The sequence below is a fragment of the Dermacentor variabilis genome, chromosome 1 (genome assembly GCF_050947875.1).
Source record: "Dermacentor variabilis isolate Ectoservices chromosome 1, ASM5094787v1, whole genome shotgun sequence".
Lineage (NCBI taxonomy): Eukaryota > Metazoa > Arthropoda > Arachnida > Ixodida > Ixodidae > Dermacentor > Dermacentor variabilis.
Genome location: NC_134568.1, coordinates 260,735,382 through 260,757,062, shown reverse-complemented (window position 1 = coordinate 260,757,062; position 21,681 = coordinate 260,735,382). Strand labels below are relative to the sequence as shown.

The 21,681-nt window shown below is 42.9% G+C and overlaps 2 protein-coding genes across 11 annotated transcripts in view; one reads left to right on the top strand and one right to left on the bottom strand.

Annotated features, from left to right (window-relative positions):
• Positions 1-13,625, top strand: part of LOC142563512 (oxidative stress-induced growth inhibitor 2-like) — a 131,968-nt gene extending 118,343 nt beyond the window's left edge. For all 10 annotated transcript variants that reach the window (XM_075674077.1, XM_075674091.1, XM_075674121.1 and 7 more), the window contains one exon: positions 6,062-13,625. In XM_075674077.1, coding sequence (XP_075530192.1) covers positions 6,062-7,060 — 999 coding nt within the window. In that variant the 3' untranslated portion in view covers positions 7,061-13,625. The remainder of the gene's footprint in view (positions 1-6,061) is intronic.
• A 1,114-nt stretch (positions 13,626-14,739) lies between these two features.
• LOC142563504 (ATP-binding cassette sub-family B member 10, mitochondrial-like) lies at positions 14,740-18,523 on the bottom strand. The gene has a single exon (XM_075674054.1). It carries the CDS (start codon positions 18,290-18,292, stop codon positions 16,325-16,327), a length of 1,968 nt encoding a protein of 655 aa, XP_075530169.1. The 5' UTR covers positions 18,293-18,523; the 3' UTR covers positions 14,740-16,324.
• Positions 18,524-21,681: the final 3,158 nt, after the last annotated feature.

The following is a 21,681-nucleotide window of genomic DNA, read 5'->3' as shown; positions in this document are numbered from 1 at the left end:
CTGACAGCTAATTTGTGGCAGATGTAATTGGCACCGCTAAATAGGCATGACCAACGAGCACTGCTTTCATAAATGTACTGTACTGCAGTCACAGAAAAAATTACTTTTGTACGAAACTCCACTTTCGCACAATTGCATTTTCGTCTCACGTAAGCCATGGTGGAACAGTATTAGAACTGTGCCAGATTAATAGACCTTACTTTGGCCTGTGTCAGCTTGCACATGGTGGAATGAATCAACCAAACTGCAACATACGTTGTCATAAAGAACACGGGTATTTGTAAAGCAATCTATATTTCTGGCTGTCCACCTGCTTAAAATCAGCTTTGACAGTGCATCAGAGAGGCCCAAGGCACTTTTCAATCATTGTAAATAAACTGGTTCAACTGTGAATGATTTGGTAGTGAGCATTGAAACCAAGTGCTATATGGAGTGATCATATTTAATTTTTTAAAATTTCCTCTGGCACATAGCATAATTCTTGTCCTTGAGCTGGATTATTCAGAGGTAGACATTACTAGCACAAGAAATCGAAATGTGTATTCAACGAATTTAAATAATCACTAATTAATTTCCTAACATTAATTATGTTATGTCACATATTACAACTTACAAATTGTAGCCTGTGAGTTTGCAAGATCTATCCACTTGAAATGAATCTCCGGCATAACACCAGTTTCAAGATGTTATTTCCCAAAGTGTGGGACAAATTATATGGCTGTTTGTTATTTTGTGAGTTGATGCATAAAAGCGTGTTTTGTTAGAGGACCACTGACACCAAAAATTTCAAACACCAGTTGTTTGTGTTAGATTCTTCTGCATACATAGGTACATCCAACAGAGTACTAATGGTGAACATTGCCTGGGACATAATTTAATATTGTTTTAAATTAAGCAGGAATGCTCATCTGCGTTGGCAGCACTTCGCAACATCCTCATCAATATGACGTGTTTTATGGCTGCTCGGACTCTCTGTGACGTTTTGCAGGCTCTGCGAATATTTTTTATGTCAGATCGAGATACATACACAGAACATGACAAGAAGTTGCTACGATGTGTAGGGCTGTTTGTCTGTTTGTAAGAAACGCACCGTACTATCAGGCACCTGACTTGTACCAACTACTGCACCAACCAATTTCTGAGTTCCCAGTATATGGCTTTGGATTGGACGACGTATGAACAACCGTATAATGTATAACAAATAAATAAAAAACAACCTATAATGTATAATAAATACGTAAATAAATAAAACAACTTGTGCAGACTGTGTGAGATCTGCAACAGAGCGGCACCGGCGGCGAGGCGGTTATTCGTCGGTTCATCGTCACAGCCGAGGAATTTGCATCTGTCACTACTAACAGAGGCATAAAAATCAACTACAGTTTGTTTCTGACACGAAATAACTAATAGAATAAAGTTATGTTCAAAGTATGCCTGTTCTTCAAAGCAGCACCCAGTACTGAAACATGGCAAGATTGGGAGCTGCAATGCGAGAGCATTTTGCATTGAAGACAGTCACCACACGCCAACTGTCTCAGCGAGGCGGTTCACACGGCTTACACGTTTTCCCTTCAGACCCTTGGCACCAATAAAACAAAGTGAATTGTTTTAATCATGACATAACTGTACAAATGTTAATTCTGTTGGAAAAAATACGTGCTCTATTGAGGAAGTGTGGTGGCCAGCGGTTAGGTCTGGCTCGATCAATGGATGTCATCGAAGCTGTACGTCAGTGGACAGCACGTCGTTGTGAACAGTTTGTTGCACGCGAGGTGATGTGCTTTTATTGACAGTACTCATGTAACGCGAAGGAGCATCATGCAAAGACATTTGTTTTGTACTTCCTGATGATGAAGACAACCACGATTTTGATGCCGGTGACAGGGTGTAACACACTTGCCATTAGCAGACAAGTTCTGCCCCTGCGAACTCCTCACTATCACCGGTTTTTGAGCACCGAGGCATGAAGGAAAATAATCCCCTCAGGCTGATCAATGTCTTCGTACTATGCCACCTCACGTACACGATTTCTATGCACAACTGGCTCAGAGCGGAGCAAGACAAGCTCAACGCTCTCATGCGCAAAGTAGTCAAGAGGGCTCGCGGGCTACCTATCAGGACCCATACCGAGGATCTCTTGAAGCTGGGGGTACATAACACTGCCGAGAAGATTGCCGAAGCCCAAGAACGTGCACAACTCACTCGCCTGACCACCACAGTGGCAGGTAAACGCATCCTCGAAGAGCTGGGTTACCACCCTGCAGGATTCCCAATGGTCAGTACCCTGATCCCTAGGTGCATTCGAGACAAGTTCGTAGTGGCCCCTGTGCCCCGAAAAGTCCATTCCATCCACAACGAGGGCAGACACAAGGCCAGAGCAGCAGCTATCCTCAAACAGATCAAGCAACACGACATTAGAGCAAGCTTCATCGACGCCGCGGAGTTCAGCGATGGGAAGACCTTTGCCGTTGTTGTGGTAGACTCCAGTGGCAAGATTTCCAATAGCGCCTTGATTCGCACTTCAGACCCCGGAGTCGCCGAGCAAGCCGCCATCGCCCTTACCCTGCTAGACAGTTGTGGGTCCAAGATCTATAGTGATTTCAAAACGGCAGTTAGGGCTTTTCAGAAGGGTTGCATCGCCAAGCAAGCTGCTCGTCTCCTTAGTCGCTAGAGTCCATATGCTCTCACAAATAATTCAATTCACTGGTTTCCCGCTCACGTAGGGTCGGTCGAGGGTGCTCCACCGAACCTCGATGAGTCTGCTCACGAGGCTGCGCGTGACCTCACCGACTGCGCTTCCTCTATAAGGAACGCTGACTCCCCTCCTCTCTACAGTCACAGGGACGCTCGCACTACTCACAACGAGATTATTAAATATTTCTACATGTCTAGAAGGGTCTTTCCAACTCCTCACCCCAAGTTGAGTAGGGCGCAAGCCATTTCGCTTAGACTTCTACAGACCAGCACATATCCATGTCTGTCCACTCTCCACGAGGCTTACGCCGTTGTGTATCGCGACGACGCCTGCCTGTCCTGCGGGTAGACCTCCACTCTAGCACACATGCTCTGGAAGTGCGGGTCGACATACCCCAAGTTCATCAAGGAGGAGTGGGACTCTCTTCTGCGTAGCCCCACTCTAGAAAAGCAAATCCTGGCTGTCCGGCGTGCCCACAACCGGGCCGGTGGGCTAGACCTACCGGTCCCGACGTGGGACTAGCTGGGTGCATGACGAGTTCGCATCCTCGCTGTACCTGCAATAAAGTTTCCTCACTCACTCACTCACTCACTCACTCACTCACTCACTCACTCACTCACTCACTCACTCACACACTCACACACTCACACACTCACTCACTCACACACACACACACACACACACTCACACACACACACACACACACACACACACACTCACACACACACACACACACACACACACACACACACACACACACACACACACACACACACACACAGATCATGTGTCCAGTCAGTTGTGACTGCCAGTGTGGCACTCATTTCTTATGGTTTTGGGCATGCATTTCAATGTGACGTCAAAATTGACTAATTAACGACACTAGTAATAATTATGTCACCTTCGATCATTTATGGTTTCATTTCGTGATTATCACACACAGACCTACTCATTAAAACATAGAAGTCACAAACAAGAATTTGGGTGTCAGTGGTCCTTAAAAAATTATGTGGAACAGTGCATATTCATGCCGAGATTGATGGCAAATATCTGCAAACTGGTGTCATTCTTGAATTTCATTCCAAGTGGGTACGCCTTGCAATCTCACAAGCTACAATTAGTAAATTGCAATATGTGCCGTAAAGTAATTAAAAATTTAATTAGCAAATTCCTTTAATTAGTTGAATATCTGTTTTGATTTTTTGTGCAAGTAATGTCTGCCTCTGAATAATACAGCTCAATGACTAGAATTATCTGCAAGAGGCGATTTTTAAAGATTCTATAAAGCTTAAGTATGATCATCCCGTATACTCCCATGTGCACAGCAGAGAGCTTACAATTTCAATGCTGAGTTTTGCTACATGTTTTCAAATCCCCACCATTCTTCACTATTTTCTGATGAGCTGCAATTATTAGCTGGATTACTTCGAACTCATGACTGGTTATAACCCAAACAACACAAGTACTTGTAGGTATACCCTGGAAATGTCTTCAGGATACATCTTTAAAGTCGTAGTGATATTCTGAGGACATCCTCAACTGACCCTCAAAATATCATAGCATTGTCCTATTGTCTCACCCTTAGACATCCTCTGAGGGTCCTTGGGAAAGCCACAGATTACCTTTATAATATATTTTCTGTACATTGACTATGAAATATACAATATTGACACAGGTACTTATGTATACTCTATTCATGTACTGCATTTCGCCCGCTAACAACTTAATGTTATCCCTCAGCACTAGACACCTGCATGATTGGAACTTACTCAAATGTTATCATTGGTTCTATCTGCTGTGTATGTTCACGATGAACCTTGTGTAATCAGACTGTATGCCCGACACAAATTGTATAGTATTGCTTGGAAGGCACGTGGACGCCAGCGATTATTCTGAAACGTTGACAAGTCATGTATAAAAGCCGACACGCTTGACCTGCAGATCAGATTTTCGACGATCGCTGACTGTGCTAGCTGCTATCATTGTGCTTTTAGTGTGACTAGTTTTCTGGGCACAGGTTTGGCCAATGAAGAGCTAGTTTCATGATTCACAGTTTTTGCTACTGTTTTTCAACATCACTACAATGTGACAATATGCTGCAATAAAGATTTGTATGTAACAATCTTTACAAGGCTTATACATTTATTAATACCTTTCTTGTTGTGTTGATATATATATATATATATATATATAGAAAGGCACTGCATGTAAAGGTAATCAGGCATGCTAACAAGATGTTTTAGTATTTGCAATAATGAACATGTGCATGTGAGATATGGTATTAGGTGAAGGTAACGGAATAAAATCAAGCAGGTTCTGGTCTATGTTCTAACCAAGCAGAAATTGACTCAATGCCTTCATCAACACAAAAAGAAAGGTAATAATAAATGTATAAGCCTTGTAAAGATTGAGGCCTGTACAAACTGTACAGGCCTCTGTACAAACTTTTTTTGTCCTATGCAAGTACATAAAATAGTTGAACTAAATTGACTGCAGTGCAGTGCTCTAGTGGAACTTTGTAGGATGTTTCAAAAACACATGTCCATGAGTAATCCGATGAGTTGCACACTCAGGACATCCTTGTGTGGACTTGGGAGGTACTTGGACACCAGGTTTAGGATACTTGGACATTTTTAGGGCATCCTTGGGATGCTTTGTGTTGCCTGGGAAGCTACATCAAGTAGACTAGCAATGAGAACAAACAACAAACAAACAGAAGTGAAGGCAATCAACTGATAGCAGAATATTCCCCCAAAAGGGGAGAGAATCGAGCAATTATAGGAAGTTATGCTAGCTTCGCCATTTATACTGACTATTTTTTGTACCTCTTATATTTTAAATTTCTGGCTGCAGCTGAGCAGTGCCAATGCTATGGCATATTGTGCTGCACAGCATTGCAGAGTCACAACCAGAAATGTGTTTCTATAAAAAACATTACAAAGCAGTATGCTAAGTTTGAATGAATATAACTTTTGCTGTTGCTATTTATGGTGAGAAGTAAAAGGCTGCTTAGCAGCAATGTTGCCCATGGTTCTTGTTGCTGTACAAGGTGATTGTATATGTTTTCGAATTATACTTTCTGTACTTCTCTTTTAATTGGTAGTCATTCTACATGCTCTTATTAAATGAGAAGGGAAACAGTAATTTTTTTCAGTTTTGTGCCACCTTGAATGGAAATGAGTGGTTTCACGGGTATTTCATAACAAATACTAAAATTGAGGAATGTTGAGCAAACAGCAACGGAGGCCACAGCCAGCCTGCACATAATGTATTTGAGATGGGAGCTTTTTTTTTAGTGCACTGCCGTTGCCACACATTTGTTATTGTATGACATATTTATTCAGTTCTGGCTTTACTCCTACGCAGAGGATGGATGGTGGGATCCTTACCATAAGCCTTGGTTCTTGGATGGAGCTGCCAGACCTGACTTTCAAGGAGTGGGACTCGTCAAAGCCACAGTCGCCGCAAGGCTCCCCCAACTGCCAAAACCGTGTGTCAGTGCAGCGAGTGGCCCAGTACTACCGCGACTATGTCAACCTCAAGCATCTGCAGCGTTACTTTCGGAACTTTGCCTCTGTGCAGTCTGTGCGGCCTTGCAACTCCGAGGATGACCCGGAAGGGGGCCACTTGTGGGAAGTTAAAGGTGTAGACAAACAGACTGGGACCTCTTTCTGTTATGTCACACCACATGTTGTGCTAGCAGCTGGCCATTATGATGCACCAAGGCGGCTTGGCATTCCAGGAGAGGACCTGCCTTTTGTCTCCCATGATTTGGGACAGCTGGAAGTTCTGCTGCGTGACACCAAGAGTTCCATCAAGAAATTGGCTGTTGTAGGAAGCGGGCTGTCAGCTGCAGATGCTGTGATCGCAGCACGTTTCCATGGTGTAGATGTTTGTCATGTGTTTCGCAAAAGGGTGGATGATCCTGATCTTGTGTTTAACCAGCTGCCACGATCTATGTATCCAGAGTACCATAAGGTGCACCAGATGATGTCCTCAGCTGAGCATTACCCAGGCTACAAAGCATATGCCCATTGCCAGGTACGCTGCATCCATAGGGATGGCCGCATGGAACTAGATTCAGACACAGAAATTCGAGATGTCTCCCATGTGTTGGTGCTCATTGGATCCCACCCAAACCTTGACTTTCTGCCTTTGGAAGGCACACAGCTAGGCCTGGTAGCAGGGCTGCCGGTAGACTGCAGGGCTAACCCAATTCAAATTCACCCCCACACTCATGAAACTGAAGCTCTCAAAGGCATCTATGCTCTTGGGCCTCTTGTTGGGGACAACTTTGTAAGATTTCTCCAAGGCGGTGCTCTAGCTGTGACAGCACACATTTGGAGGAGTGTGGGTGGCACCTAAGCCTCTCTGGCCAACAGAAGGTACGGGAACAAGGCCTTTAAAGCTACAAAAATACTGTCAGCTGAGCTGTATAGCAAGAATGTCTCACGTGTCACTACATGTTGTGTGTGACCATGTTAATGGGCCCATTACCATGGGGAACCTCTGCCCTGACAGGCATTGTAGCCAAGTCATGGTACAAAATGGTATCTGACCAATGCAGGAACTAGTCTGTATTTTTTATCTATATGGTAGGTTTACTGCTGTTTTTCGGCAGTGTTTGCTGTGAGACCACTGGTGAATTCATTTTTCACTCTTGTGCTTACCATTTCAGTTAAGTAGCCCAGTCGATGGTTTTTTTTAATATATAGAAACATATTTGAAATTTGATGAAATAGGTGTATGTACCATTTGTCATTGTAGCAGTACTGTGTTGTCAGTTCAGGTTTATGCTTGCACTCTGATGCAGATCTGATGAAATCTGGATTGCAATGGTCATGACAGTGATACCACCATGATAGACAAGATTATTCCAGTTCACTGTTTGTTGTTTGTTATCATTTCTATGTTTATTTATTTTTCATCCGTATTGTTTTTATATACAGATACACGTTGAAATTTGCTAAACTCTAAAAAAACATGTTTTTTTGGAAGGTGTTTATGAATGTGCATTCTTGGGTACATGACTGGTCTTGTAGTTGTGCAACATATAGCTGCACTGCACATTTTCATTGTTCACTGCAAGATCATGTACATTTGTCATAGGTAATGCTGCAAATTCTGCACCTACATATATGTGTTGCATGGTGCATGCAAGAGGCAATCTGCTAACTGTGCCACTTATAAACCAGTGCTCATTTTTTATTGTAGTTTCACAAAAAATGCTGAGTGAATATAAGTGTGCATGTATAAGTATCAGTGCTTGTGGAGCTGCCACTGGCAGGTTGAGCAGCTTCTTTTGTGTGTATGTGCATGCATGTGTGTGTGCACATGCATGCATATTTGTGCCGTGAGTCATGTTGAGAATTATATACATATAATGATATGAAGTCTATCATTCCCTATGGGTGCTTTGTACTTGTAAATTGAATTCATTCTCTGCAGAAAGAAAAGGATTTGCCATTTACATAGAAGCTGCATTGAATAGCTTTATTGAGGGTTGTAATTGGTCTCAAGCTTCTGGACTCTAGAGTTTGTCTGATCTGCTCAAGATATAGGATATAGTTGCACTACATTATGACAATTGTAAGATCACTTGTACATTGCTGTAACACTTTCCTGGTCAAATTTCTGTACCTTTAAGCTAATAAGCAGTGTTAAGGAACTGCATAGCTTCAAGGAAAACTGTGATATGAACTTATAGCATAATTTTTATAGTGCTTGAGTCTGTTAGGAACTGTATACCATTTAGTTGTACTGCCTTTGACTTTTAAGTGGCAGCAATGGGGGTGACGTGCTGCACAGGCATCACTATGCAGAGGAAAATATTTTCAGGTCCCGATTGTCCACAGCTGTGACACAAACAATGTAGTAATGAATGTAGGTTCATGTAGAGCTCATTTACACCTGAAACCATTTTATAACTTTCTTTCTTTAAGGAACTACCCTTATATTATCTGTATAAAACTGTGCAGATAAAGACATTTATTTGAGCTAAAAGGCTGAATTGAATACATTTGAACATAGATTCAACTTAGTTGTACTTGCAGCTGCAGCTGAGAATGTCGTTAAATCATGAACTTCATTAAATCAGTGCTCCAGTGTCTTGGGGCTCCTGCAGTCCATGTTCTGAATGAGCTCCAATAGAAATTCGGGCAATGAATTTCAGACATGGCTAAAATGCTCACGCTGTCTTTTTGTGTAGTCATGTGTGCACTACTTGATATTTATAGGACAGGCATGTGCACTTGATCTGCAAAGTTTATATAACCAAAGCAGTCACCACTGTGCAAAAACTTTTCCGCCAATTTTTGTGGTGCAACACAGAGAATTTTGCTCGTGAAAACATACTGTACACAGCAGCATGATTCATGCATTTGTTTAGCAACACCGTAGTTACTGCACTAATCGCCACGCGACAGAAATAAACTATTGTAGGTATGAAGTTAACTTATTTTGTGTCTCAAAAAGAAGTCTCAACCAGTTATCATTTATGACTGATAGGAAAGTTTTCTTTCCTTATTTTATTCTAACAAATACCCCCCCCCCCATTCCTCCTTTATTTCGTTGAGACACTGGTAACTTAGCCCAACTTAGCACACTTGGGCTTGGCGGGCTTATCAGTATATTGCATAACCTCGTAGGGTTGCTGGTAAGCCCAAAGATCTCAAGAGGCAGTCTTTCTGCATTTCTTTCTTCTTTTATCTATCTTTCTTTTAGCACCGATAAAATAGTATATACTCATGCCATTTTATGGGAATTGTCTGCAAAAGTGTGTCCTATGTTGTGGGAGTGGAATCACTATTGCATCAGCTACACAGGTTGACTAGACGCAGCTGCCATGAGAGCGCAGATGCCTGCAGCTGTTCCTGTTTGCATGTTCCTGAGTATCCTCATGGTTCCAAATGCAGTACGCTGAGCATGAGTGCTGACAATATGCCAGGTTAACAAATTTCATACAGCAGCAGATATTATTCTGCTACTTTGTTTTCCTCGTCTTCCTTCAGATGACACTCGGAGGTGTCTGATGTGCATAACCAGAGTGTGAAAATTTCTGAAATCGAGACTGCATAGCAAAATTGCTTTCGCAATTGAAAAAAAATAATAATATGCAGTGTTCAAGAAATGAATTTTTTTTTCATTGCAGCTTTTATTACGTCGGGCTTCTGTAGGTAGTACACTACAAGAAATGTTTCATTTTGCATTTTCGCCTTTTCTCAAAAAGCTCGCACTTCGTTTTTTGCCATCTTGGAGTGTTGTGTGCGAATGTCGGCATGAACAAGTAACCACAGAAATCCACGGAACATTTAGCAAGAATCTAAATTTATAGAACAAGGCATACATAGTATGTACAATGAATATCCATTAATAGGTAGCCATGCTAGGTGTCTGATGGGTAGGTGACATAGATAAATAAATGTCTATTTAAGTATTTGTTCTTGTATATCTAAATATAAGCTGCACCAATGTTTCGTCCATGTAATTTGTAAATAAAACATAACACGTCCGTAGCATACTTCTGTCTCCTACTTTGACACACAAGTTTTGCTGTCTACTCGGCCATTGAGGTAGACGTCGCAAAAACAGTGTCACATTCAACTAAAAATATCTAATAAGGATTGTAACATAAATAGCATGAACGTTCTGAAATAAGACAACTTTATAGTCTCATACACTCAACCACATTGACTGTTTCTTTCCTTACGACTGACAAAATTCACTATTAAATCTTCACTCATTTGTTTTGAGACAATGGTGCTAGTATGTGCTGACATGAGAGTGTGTGAAGGTGCTCTCAACTGGTTGACTGGATGCATGAGATGCTTCAGCAAAATTGCAGCACTTGAGTGCAAAATGTCTGATATCTGTATTCTGTGGAATGCCAACTAAAGTCAATCGCAAGGAAAAGTATGCCTTTGTTTTTCCAAAATGAAATATCCAATTTGAATGTTCAACAGATGTTAAGCAGAAATTCAATGATACCCTCAGAATATTGGTGACACTGTTGAAGCTTGGGCAAGTTGGTGCAAATTTTTTTTTTTCAACAGCGCGAAGGACAAGGACGAGACAAGTGGACATACACAGCGCTGTGTATGTACACTCGTCTCGTCCTTGTCCTTTGCGCTGTTGAAAAAGGATATTGGTGAATGTCCACTACTTGTCCAGTGGGTATCTGTGGTTACCTATGTAGCTGTGGTTCATGCAATGTGGCTTCATACTGTGTGTGTGGTGTAACACCTGACCATTTTTTGGGAAACAGTGTTTGATGGCTGCATTATATAAATGCTACCAGATTATGTGTAGGTGTATAATTTTCCTGTCAGTTGCATAACAACAAAGCCCTAAAGTACTACTAACACACACCTACAGGCATTCATTTCTAGGGGTATTGCATTGCCTACAGCAAAGCCAGTAACGGCGCTGCTTCCTCCGATTACGGAAGTGTGAAAATATGTATTTATGAGTGTTGCATGAGGCGTCGCAGGCTTGAGATTCCGTTCCTGTGCAACACTGGCCATGGTTACCATAAAAAGGCCAGCAGTTGAAAAATTAGTAACTTGACGCAAATTGTGCTTGTTTGTGTTGTAATGTGATTATAAATATCGGTACTAGGCTGATTGATAAGAGTAACCTAACAAATTATTTTGCAAGGATAAGGACGTTTGTTTTATTCTGCTCGAACATCATTTAGAGGAATCCAGTATATGATGTTTGTGTGCATTAGTATTAAATTGTGCAAAAGAAAAATAAATTCAGACATTTATCAAGCTTGCCTGATGCTTCAGAAGGCTAAAGTTTTAGTCATTCTAACAGACGTAGCTAAGGTGGTTTGCTATATTCTGTAACTGCCAGATCAACCTGTAGTAGTGACAATCAAACCAGTTTTTGTTTTTACAGGGAGGAAGCTACTGCAGAAAGCACACCCTATTCAAAATGGGTACAAATTCCAGTAAATTTAGCTCCTAAAGCACACAATGTGTCATGTTGCCTGTATAGATTGTTTCGATAATAAAACCCACAATTGGAGGATTTACCTAAGAGAGTATACCTAAGAGTGCTGCCTAAACAAAAGCAGCAGGAGCTGCTTTGCCTACAGAAGTTTATGGATTATTTACATTACACCATTGTGTGGCACAGTTTTCTCTATATGTTTTGCATACATTAGTGCCCAATGATGTGCAGTACTGCACATGTGCTTGAATGAAGAGCATGTGCTTTCTTATTCCACTGAGCAGAGCACAATGGTATTGGCCAGGGTATCACAAATGTTACCTAAACAATGTGATAAATTTTCTCTTAAGTACATTCTGATAAAATTTTCTCAGTGTATGCCAATAGTGCAAAGTGATTGAAGAGTGGATAATAAATCTTGAAACTGCCAAGATGTTGCATGTTAAACCTTGCATCCCACATGAATGAACACTGTCAGAGACTGTAATTAATGTTCTGTAAGGAAAATTAAGACCATGATGCATTTTCTCACAAATGCATGGCTCCTCCCTTGACGCCTCAAAGGGCATTGCCGTGACTTATCAGTCATGAATGTGGTGCAAATGGAAAGTCTGCATAATCCCGCTCTTCCCCGCTTCTCGGTAATGCTTCTGCACTAGTAATTTTGCAAACTTGCAAGAAGTGGATCAGCAGTGCAACTGTGCCTTCAATGCAGTCGAACCTTGTTACAAGGAAGTAAGATCTGACACGAAAATACCTGTTATATCCGATATTTGTTATAAGCATATATATTCACTATTTGCTGGTCTCTACAAGAAACATATTTAATTTGTTATATGCAAAAACATCTTTACAATGGAGCACTTGGGACCTCCAGAATCCTTTGTTATACAGGTCACTTAGTTGCAAAGATTGTTCACCATAGTGCTTGCAATAGAACTACCTAAGCACATTCAGAAAAAGAAAACCTTTTTTCAACATGGATTCGACAGATACTTTAGTGAATGAAGCTGCCAATTTTCATCTGCATACTTCAGCCAATGGAATGTACAACTTCAGCAGACATTATGACATAGAAGTTCATGGCGTGAAGCACGGTGCAACCTGATAGTGGCACAAGGTAGTGCTGCAGAGCTTCGAATGCCGCTATCGCCTCCCTTGCCAAAATTATTGGGCTCATCATCACTGCAGCTCAACAAGGTAATGAAGGGGGCTAGTTGGTTGTTGCGCTAAGTAGAGAACAGGGAGAAGGAATACAGGGACAGTGACAAGGTTGTTGTCCCTGTCTTCCTTGTCTCTCTTCCATACTTGGACCAGGAAAAAAAAAAACATCACTACTGCATGTATAGACGTTTACCTTCTTCCCATCCGTGATGGCTTTGACAGTGTCACTGGTATGCTGTTCTGAGCAGATCATCATTTTGTCGGAGTATGAGAAAGGGGAAGGAATTTCTATTATCCACTGTGGATTCCACACCCTCCCATGAGGTCTTTGTTGTGGTGTCAAGTGTGACTTCGTATGCCCTTCGCAGCTCAGTGGCAAGTATGAAAGGCAGTGGTGGCACTGCTACATGCATTCGTTGTGATGCATGTAGCAACAATTAAGCCATTGGGGATGCCCAAATTCCTTCACTGTAGAAGTAGATATGTTTTAGTGGTGATCACTTTAAAGGCATTCACAATGCATATAGTAGCAAAGCCATATAGAAAAAGTAGGAATTCAACCAGGACATACAGGATACTTCATTATACAGGTCATTTTGTTGTGGAGGCATTCAACTGTGGTCCCTCTCATTATATAATATCGAGGCTAAACTGGGTGCTCAACGTATTTGAAGATGTGGCTTCGAATTGCCATAGACATTAACATTCTCATCTTTTCTAGGTGCTTAACTCTGTATTCACTAATCCCTCTGTCACCTATCTAGCACACTTGTTCCAGAGTATCAGCTTCCACTATGGCACAGGAGATGAAGCCATATACTGTCCTCTGGTCACCTTACATGCCAGCCACAGTGACTTGGAGATCACCACCTTAAATGTTGCCAAACCTTTTCAGGGTGAGACAACAGATTATGGCCAATTATTTTCCGAAACAAAGACAAATAAGTGCTGCCAGTGGTCAGACGCCATTTAGACTGTTCAGTGTTAAGAACGGCCAGCTGCAGTGCAAGTTTGCCAGCCAGTTACGCCAGCGGTGGTATCCTCATCTTAGAATGCCGCCGCCAACCTCTAGCGTCATCGCCGTTGCGAGTGAAGGAGTTTTACGAAGCCCCTCTGACGTCGGCTCCGGACCTTTACACCTGTGTGTGTGTGCGGCACGTGTATGACAGCCCTCATCCTCCAAAAGGGCGGGTCATCTTGAATGACGTCGAACTATGACGTCGAGCAGAGAGCTTATAAGCAGCGATTGTCGGCTGCTGGGGGGGGGGGGGGGGGGCTCGTCGTAGTGAGCTGAGTGCTCGCTGTGTGCTCATCGTGCTAGAAATGTACTAGGGAGCTGTGTGCTCGTAAGCTGTTTGCTGTACGTTAGTCATGCGGGCTCCATATGGGAGTCACGCTAGACTGTCGATATATGTCTTGTCTAAGATGTAAATAATGTAAATAAATCCTGCTCTCCTAAGTCCCGACGAAGAGTCAAGCTCCTTCCTACAGCTACGACTGCCAAATCTGACATCAGTTGCTTTAGCAGGTGGAGGCCATAATGAGTGAGAACCCTTAACAGCAAATTACGGCCATTATGGTGCACCTTCAAGTGGCAAAATCAACAGCCAAGCTTTATGTGAACAGTTTCATTAGGCGCCACTCCAATGTAATAGATTTGCCTGCATGACCCAAGAGTGGCTGGCTGTGAACTTCTGTGGCCACATCACCCTCAATGTGGTGTCCTAGTCTCCTATGTGGCATCCTAGTTCTGGTTCCATCTCCCATGGGAAGGTGTCACTGAGAGAAAGACTAACAGCCACACAATGCTAAAAGCTCTCTAAAGATTGCTAATGTGGAAGCACTACCCAATATCAACACATGCACTATCTGATCCGAGACGAATTCAGTCAGTAATTAAGAAAGGAGATGGTTGTACTCGACAGTCTTAGAAAAGAGCAGTAAAGGAATGCAAAAAATTTGGAACAAATATCGGAACCATTACCATTCGCAAAGCCATTATGTCCTCGTATACTTTGTGCACCTGACATATTTTAGAGATGTGCTGCTACTGACAGTGATGTTCCCAGCATTTTATCTAGATGCAGACTCGGCCCAGTTAATTCACAGGGCACCTAAATGCTTTTGGGAAACTATCAAGGGTGTGCAGGAGGCAGTGCATTGGGCAACATGGACGATGACAGATGTCGCACATCCTTTCCAACTCTTCCAATTGTTTTTACATAGGCAATGGCACACATCAATAGTGAACTCAAAGTGAACAAGGTGGCACCTTGACACAACTGGACTAGATACTGTGGTTTTGCCTTTTTTCATTGTCTAACACAGTTACACTTTCTTGCTGCCTCCCCCTTGACCTTAAGTGGTGTGGAAGCCATTGGTGTCAGGTGTAGCACTAAAATACCAAGATATCCCCAGAACAATGCTGCTGCTAGCACACAAAGTTATTGATGGTGGTGAACTAACCAAGCTTAACCACATTCGAGAACTTTAGCAGCCCTTGCTTTCTGGACTGTGGAACACCAGCAGTCTGGTTCATATTAGTTACCCGTTTTTCAGTAAAGAAGGCTTTCATAGTATTCTGGAAAAGCCAGGCTCGACCTAGAAAGTTCAAAGAACATTTTTCTGTGCAGAATTGCGCAAATACATTGAAATCCATCTCATTAGACTGATGTACCACTGCTGTAATTTGGATGTGAAATTCAACAAAGGGAAGTTTCACCTCTATATTCTCCACTAGCAATCAAACATTTTCACCAATAAATGCAGATGAGAGTTCTAAAATAATGCTTTACCAGTCTAGAGCTATTTAGCATGGCTGTTTAGTGTCCCCACAAAGTCAAGGTTTCTGGTAGTAAGCGTGAGCTGTCCAAGGGGAACGCAAGGGCTCCATGAGCCACATATTCGAGATCCCTACTGTATACTGTATATTATCTGGAACGCTTGCTAGCTCTGAAATTAACCACAGATATAAGCCTATGCATTTAACGGCTGTATGCAATGATCAGCTTTCCTACGCTATTCATGTCCTCTGATAAATGTACAATAACGTAGCTATGATAAGCATGCCATGCTTCAGCACCTCATATCCTCTATTGATGACCCATCTTATATACCGTGCTCATCTGCAAACCATGGCTTGACAATTATAGAATCAATGCAAGTACTCCGGCATGTAAAATAGCTTTATTAGATTGCTATAGTGCTGCTAGAAACAAGTTCTTGTAATTCAGCATTCTTCATGGTAGAGTAAATATTATCAAAGCAGTCAAGCTGTTTTAAATGGCCCGCTTTTTGGCATTAACACAACCTTGCATTGTGCATAACATATGCTCGTATGATCAGCCCACAAGAATGAGCACTGAGAACTAGAAGCATCCACTGCATGCCTGTCAAGTTTCACTAGCATGTGTATTGCAGCCAGAATAATTCAGTGCTTTGTATTCTTGTACTTCATTCCAGCAATATCACAGAAATTAAACACCAATTAAACACCATGAATGTTAACATTCATTCAGCTGTTCTCTCATCTTGTAGCTGATGTTCCACAAGCCTCCGAAACAGCCCATCAGTAATGCTCATCAGCTGCTCATAAGTTCCAAACTCAACAACAGTACCTGCCTTCAACACTGCAATTTTATCTGCCCTGCGAATTGTAGATAGCCTGTGAGCAATAGTGAGCACAGTGCGCCCAACCATAAGCTTTTTCAAAGCCTCTTGCACTGCTCGCTCGCTAACAGCATCCAATGAGCTAGTTGCTTCATCCAAGATCAACACACTGGGGTCCCTAAGAATAGCTCGAGCAATAGCGATGCGTTGCTTTTGACCACCAGATAACAAGATTCCTCGTTCCCCAACCATTGTATTAAAGCCATCAGGAAGGCCTTGGATGAACTCTAGTGCATTGGCCTCACTTGCAGCCCTGATTACATCATCTTTTGAACTTTTCTCCATACTCTTTGCACCGTAAAGGATATTCTCGAAAATTGATGTAGCAAAAAGTGTTGGTTCCTGGCTAACAATTCCCACGTTCACTCTCAGAAAGTGGGGCTCCAGGTCCCTAATATCAATTCCATCCAGCATGACAATACCTGAAGATGGGTCATAAAGCCGAAGGAGTAAAGAGGCCAGCGTAGATTTTCCCTGCCCACTAGGGCCTACAATTGCCACCACAGATCCTGCAGGCACTGCAAGGTTTAGCTTTTTAAGAACGTCAATGTCTGGCCTGGAGGGGTAGGCAAATGTAACATTGCAAAACTCTATGTGCCCTTGGAGATTGGAAAGCGCCAGCCCACCGGAGTTTGGCAGAGCCGGAACACGATCAGCAATTTCCCATACTTTTTTTGAAGCACCCAGGGCTTTGGTTGCTTCAGTGAAGAAGCCTCCAAGACCACCGATGGACACACCAACATAAGCTGCATACAGCAAAAATGAAGACAGGTTTCCTACAGTAAGTCTGCCATCAGACATGAGAATGCCCCCATAATAGAGGACAGCCAATACAATCATGTTTCCTGTGGCACCAGTGCAGCCAAAAAAGACTGCCCGCAACCATGTTTCAGTATTAACCTTGTCCAAGAGCCTAGAAAGCCCTTCAGCATACCTCTTGATCTCAAAACTTTCTTTAGTAAACGCGCGCACAGTTCTGATGTGTGACAGCTGTTCCTCAGCAATGGCACTAGACTGGGCAAGCTGCGTCTGTACGTCTGCTGCGACTTGCCTCAGTCTACCAGCAAACGCGAAGGAAATAATGGCAACCGGTGGTACAACGCTCAGGCCAACTAGTGACAACTGTGGCGATGTGTACAACATCATACTCACACCACCAAACACTGCAACAGCAGAGCGCAGGCCATCTGATATGTTTTGTGTTAAGGACATCCCAACCAGCGCAGTGTCGCTTGAAAGTCTGGTGATAAGATCACCCGTGCGGTTTTGGTCAAAAAAGGCTATCTCCTGCTGCATCAGCGAGGCGTGAGCTTGCTTGCGGAGAGAGTTGATTATTCGCTGTGCTGAACTGTTCATAAGGTACACACGACCAAAGTTTGCAAGACCACCGATCACAACAGCGCCAGTCAGAACCTTGCAAATCCAGTTGAGGTTGGCGCGAAGTTCGTCGTTGTTAGACGCAGTGTAGATCACGTCAATCACTTTGCCGATGCAAAATGGGAAGGCGATCATAACAGAGCTGGATACAAAAAGCAACAAAACAGCAGCACCGAGGCGAAATCGTTCAGGTTTTGCTTGCCGCAACAGTCTCTTTAGTTCACCGCTGTCGATGCGTCGAGCGCTTGAGCAAGCTCGACAGAGTACGACAGACAAAACTGGTTTCACCGGGGCTACGCAGACACGACGGATAGTACAACCGTTCAAGAGGATGCCACCATTCCTTGATGAGAAAGACCTGAGCAATAGGTGCTTACGGATTCTCACTTGACGAAATAACTGAGAGCCTGTACTCACTATGAAAGCGTGCATGGCGAGGCGAGTTCGTGCTGCGAAGGTTATCTGATGTTATCAACAGTGCATGAAGCACCTAGTGGGAATCAGCTGTCGAGCTAGTTTCTCGACAGTTCTACGCATCCTGAACTTGCAGAGAAACACGCTGCAGGGTGCAAACACTTGGTAACAACATAATAAGTTCACGAAGAGCACCTAGTATCACGAAGCTACAACCGAGCGCACCGCCTGCCGCAGACGCCGCAGATGTCTCGTATGTGCACCTAGGATCCGGTCACGTGAGAAATTGTGCGACCATTGTACGACATATCGGTGTTCACTGATTTGGACGCACGCGTGTTTTCGACGCTACCTATTATTCTACACCTCTCTACACGTTTGGGCCGAGGATTGTATGAAGTAAAAAAATGGGCCTTCCTCCCAAATGGAATAGTCCATCAACATTGGCACCAATCGCGCCAAATCCGCTCGTTTCGATACCGGACTTTGTGTGAGCTGCTGGTTGAGTATCCTGTTTCAAAGACCAATGCTCCCTGCCGTGTGTTAAAAATGACAAGCGTGAGTACCGGTAGAGGCGGTAGTACTAAACGCTTTGACTAAATGCAACCCTCTCGCCTGTGAACAAGGCCAGTTAGCATCGTGCAAGCGATCTCGATCCCGCTCGTTTCAGGATACCACACAGAGGTTGCTCTCCATGATTGAAATTCAGAGAGCTGCCCTCGACACGCTGAAGAAAACGACAAATTAATAGAGAAATAGTGTGAAACCTATCGGACGATTTTACTACAAATATAATGTAAACGGGAAAAAGAAAACTTTATTAGGCAAGTTAATGGCACGCTGGGTGTTGTGGAAAAAGAGGAATGGGAAAACGGAGTCAAGTTGAATCGTTACGCCCCTTCCGAGTAAAAAAGAATCGGTTGGCGACAGTACTTAGCGAAAAGGTTGAATTTCAATTTAGCTAAATTTTGATCTAACGAAGTGCCGATCTTACCGACCTCTCTTTATCGAGGTTTAAGTGTATTGTCATCCAACATTGGCACCTGTTCGACACTTGTTCATCTAAGTTTTGAAGGAAGTGCTAAAAATTATTTTCTGATTTCGTGCCTTCATTGCTGCAACTACGGTGGCAGCAGTTCTGCAGCTTGCGGTGCAGTTTATTTCTCTAGTGACGTGTGTGAAAATTCATCTTAAGCAGGCTGCCCTGTACAAAATGTTAACATGCAAGGAGATATAGAACTCCCCTGCTTGTTTTGATCTTTAGTGGTGCCTCCGCCTGCCCATCACTATTCCAAAAATCCTTTGCAAGGAAACTACAAAGAACGAAATGTTCTCATTCTGCTGGAAGGACATTAACTCACAGTCAACAGATTGGCTGTCCAGGATTGTGCCTCTCAGCCACTCTGCTCATACATCAGTGGAGAATACTTATCTTGGAGAGCAGGATGGTGCCAGCAGCTGCCATGACTGTCCAATGCCCGCTCCACATCTGTGTATTGGATAGAGCTGGCGTCTGTACCTTCATAGTCAAGCATGTAGCTTTCCCAGTTGTGGGAGTGGTCCTAAATTAAGTTCTTTTCATCGGCATGTAATGACAATGTAGAGCTGTGCTTGTCCTCATTTTGACTGTATGGTGCTAATATCCTTTTAATTCAAGGTTAGCGTAAGGCCTATAATGGGGCAGCCAAAACATAAGTTTTAGAAAAGCTGGACGAAGAAGCTAAAGTCTTGTTTTAGTAAAAAGCAGTGGCTCATTCCATCTGCATGTTCTCTACACTGATTTCAGGTACACTTTTAGGCAGCCTTTTTGTAGCTTGAGTAGCATCCATGACTCCTTTTGTGCAATTAGTTCTGCAGACTTGCTGTTCTTAAGTATGGTAATTCTTTAATTCAATCAGATATTCTGTCATTCTTGAAGGGGAGAGGATACAAAATATGATCATGGCCATTGCGAGAACAAATTTTCAAGTAAATCAACCATAGTACTGTGAGAGAGTTCATGGCGGACGCTGTCCCTGTTCTTAGTTTTCTTAGAGCTGATGGTTATGCTTGCGTAAGAAGCAGCAAAACTATTCACTATCCTCTGCCCTTTCAGGGGAAAGGCGTGTAGTTTGAGTCTGCTGAGTCTATAAAAGCTCAATTAAAGAAAATGTTGGACAGGTCTGTGTGTTACTGAGTTGTTTGAAAGCTTAATTCAACAGATTTTTATGTTCTGATCATGTCCTCAATGTACCTCTGTGATCTGCGCAGTGTTCAATAGCAGTCATGATGCTTAATCTTGATAAACAAGCACAAGCTCCATCATTTAGATTGTTCGAAGCTTGAGCTTGAACACTTGCATGGTGTGCAGAATGGCGGCTCAGTAGGTGCTCTTTCTGCCTTATTTTCCAAAATTGCTCAGCGAACTGTGCCATGACAGCATCTTCTCGTCACTGTGGATTTTGGAACTGAAATGTCTGTCACTTCTTTGTGATAGAGAAAGCCTTTTGAGTCACTTACCATTAAAGAAACGGGCTGGTGTAACTACTTCTATTTTCTCTGGTGACGAGGACATTTAAGTGAGAGGCCTGCGTTTCATTACTGCCTTTACCTTATACAACACTATCCCAAATTCTTGAGGCATCAGCTTCACCTTGCTGAGAACCTTCTGGAGGCTGGAACTGCAGTTCTTAACATCCTCTCCCAAAAGCCTCCCTACCATGCTGCCTTTTCTGCAATAAGCTTCCACTCAAACCTCCTTTGAGAGCAGTACTGTTGAACAATGCACTTGTTTTGTGAGAGTTGCATTGAATTTCCGACACTCTGCTGGCCAACAAAATGCTGCCATGGGAATGGTGATCCTCTGATGCAATGCAGTATGACTGTAGAATTCGTTCAAAAAGGTTAGACCTATTTTGTGCCTTGAGGGAGCTAATAATGAACTTCACCAACCTGGCTCCTCGCAAGAAAGTTGCAGTCTCGGTGGCAGGATTTTCTTTATATTTGGTACTCTTGATTAGGCCATTATACAAGCCGCGGACATGCGCTCATGTTCAAAATACCTGAAAAGTGCAGGCTCCATAAGCTTTCTAGTTGGTATTACAAAGCATCTGCACTTGAACGATCTGCTTTCCTGGCTCAGCATTCACCCAACAAGGGACAGCCTGGGCATGAATACGATGCAGCTCTGAGCAACAGTTTCCACACTTTATACAGTTCTCGCGGCTCGCTGTCTCAACCAATCTTTCATTGTCACAGCTCTTAAAACAGTAGCTTCGCTTAAATACTGAAATGTACAGTCATTCCAAGGGGGTCAAATATTCTTGATACCGTCTACAGAACAGACCTCTTGCATGGTGGCGCTCTTTGGCCAAACCTGGCCCTTGCGCCATAAAACTCCACGCATCATCTTCTTGCATGATTTGCGT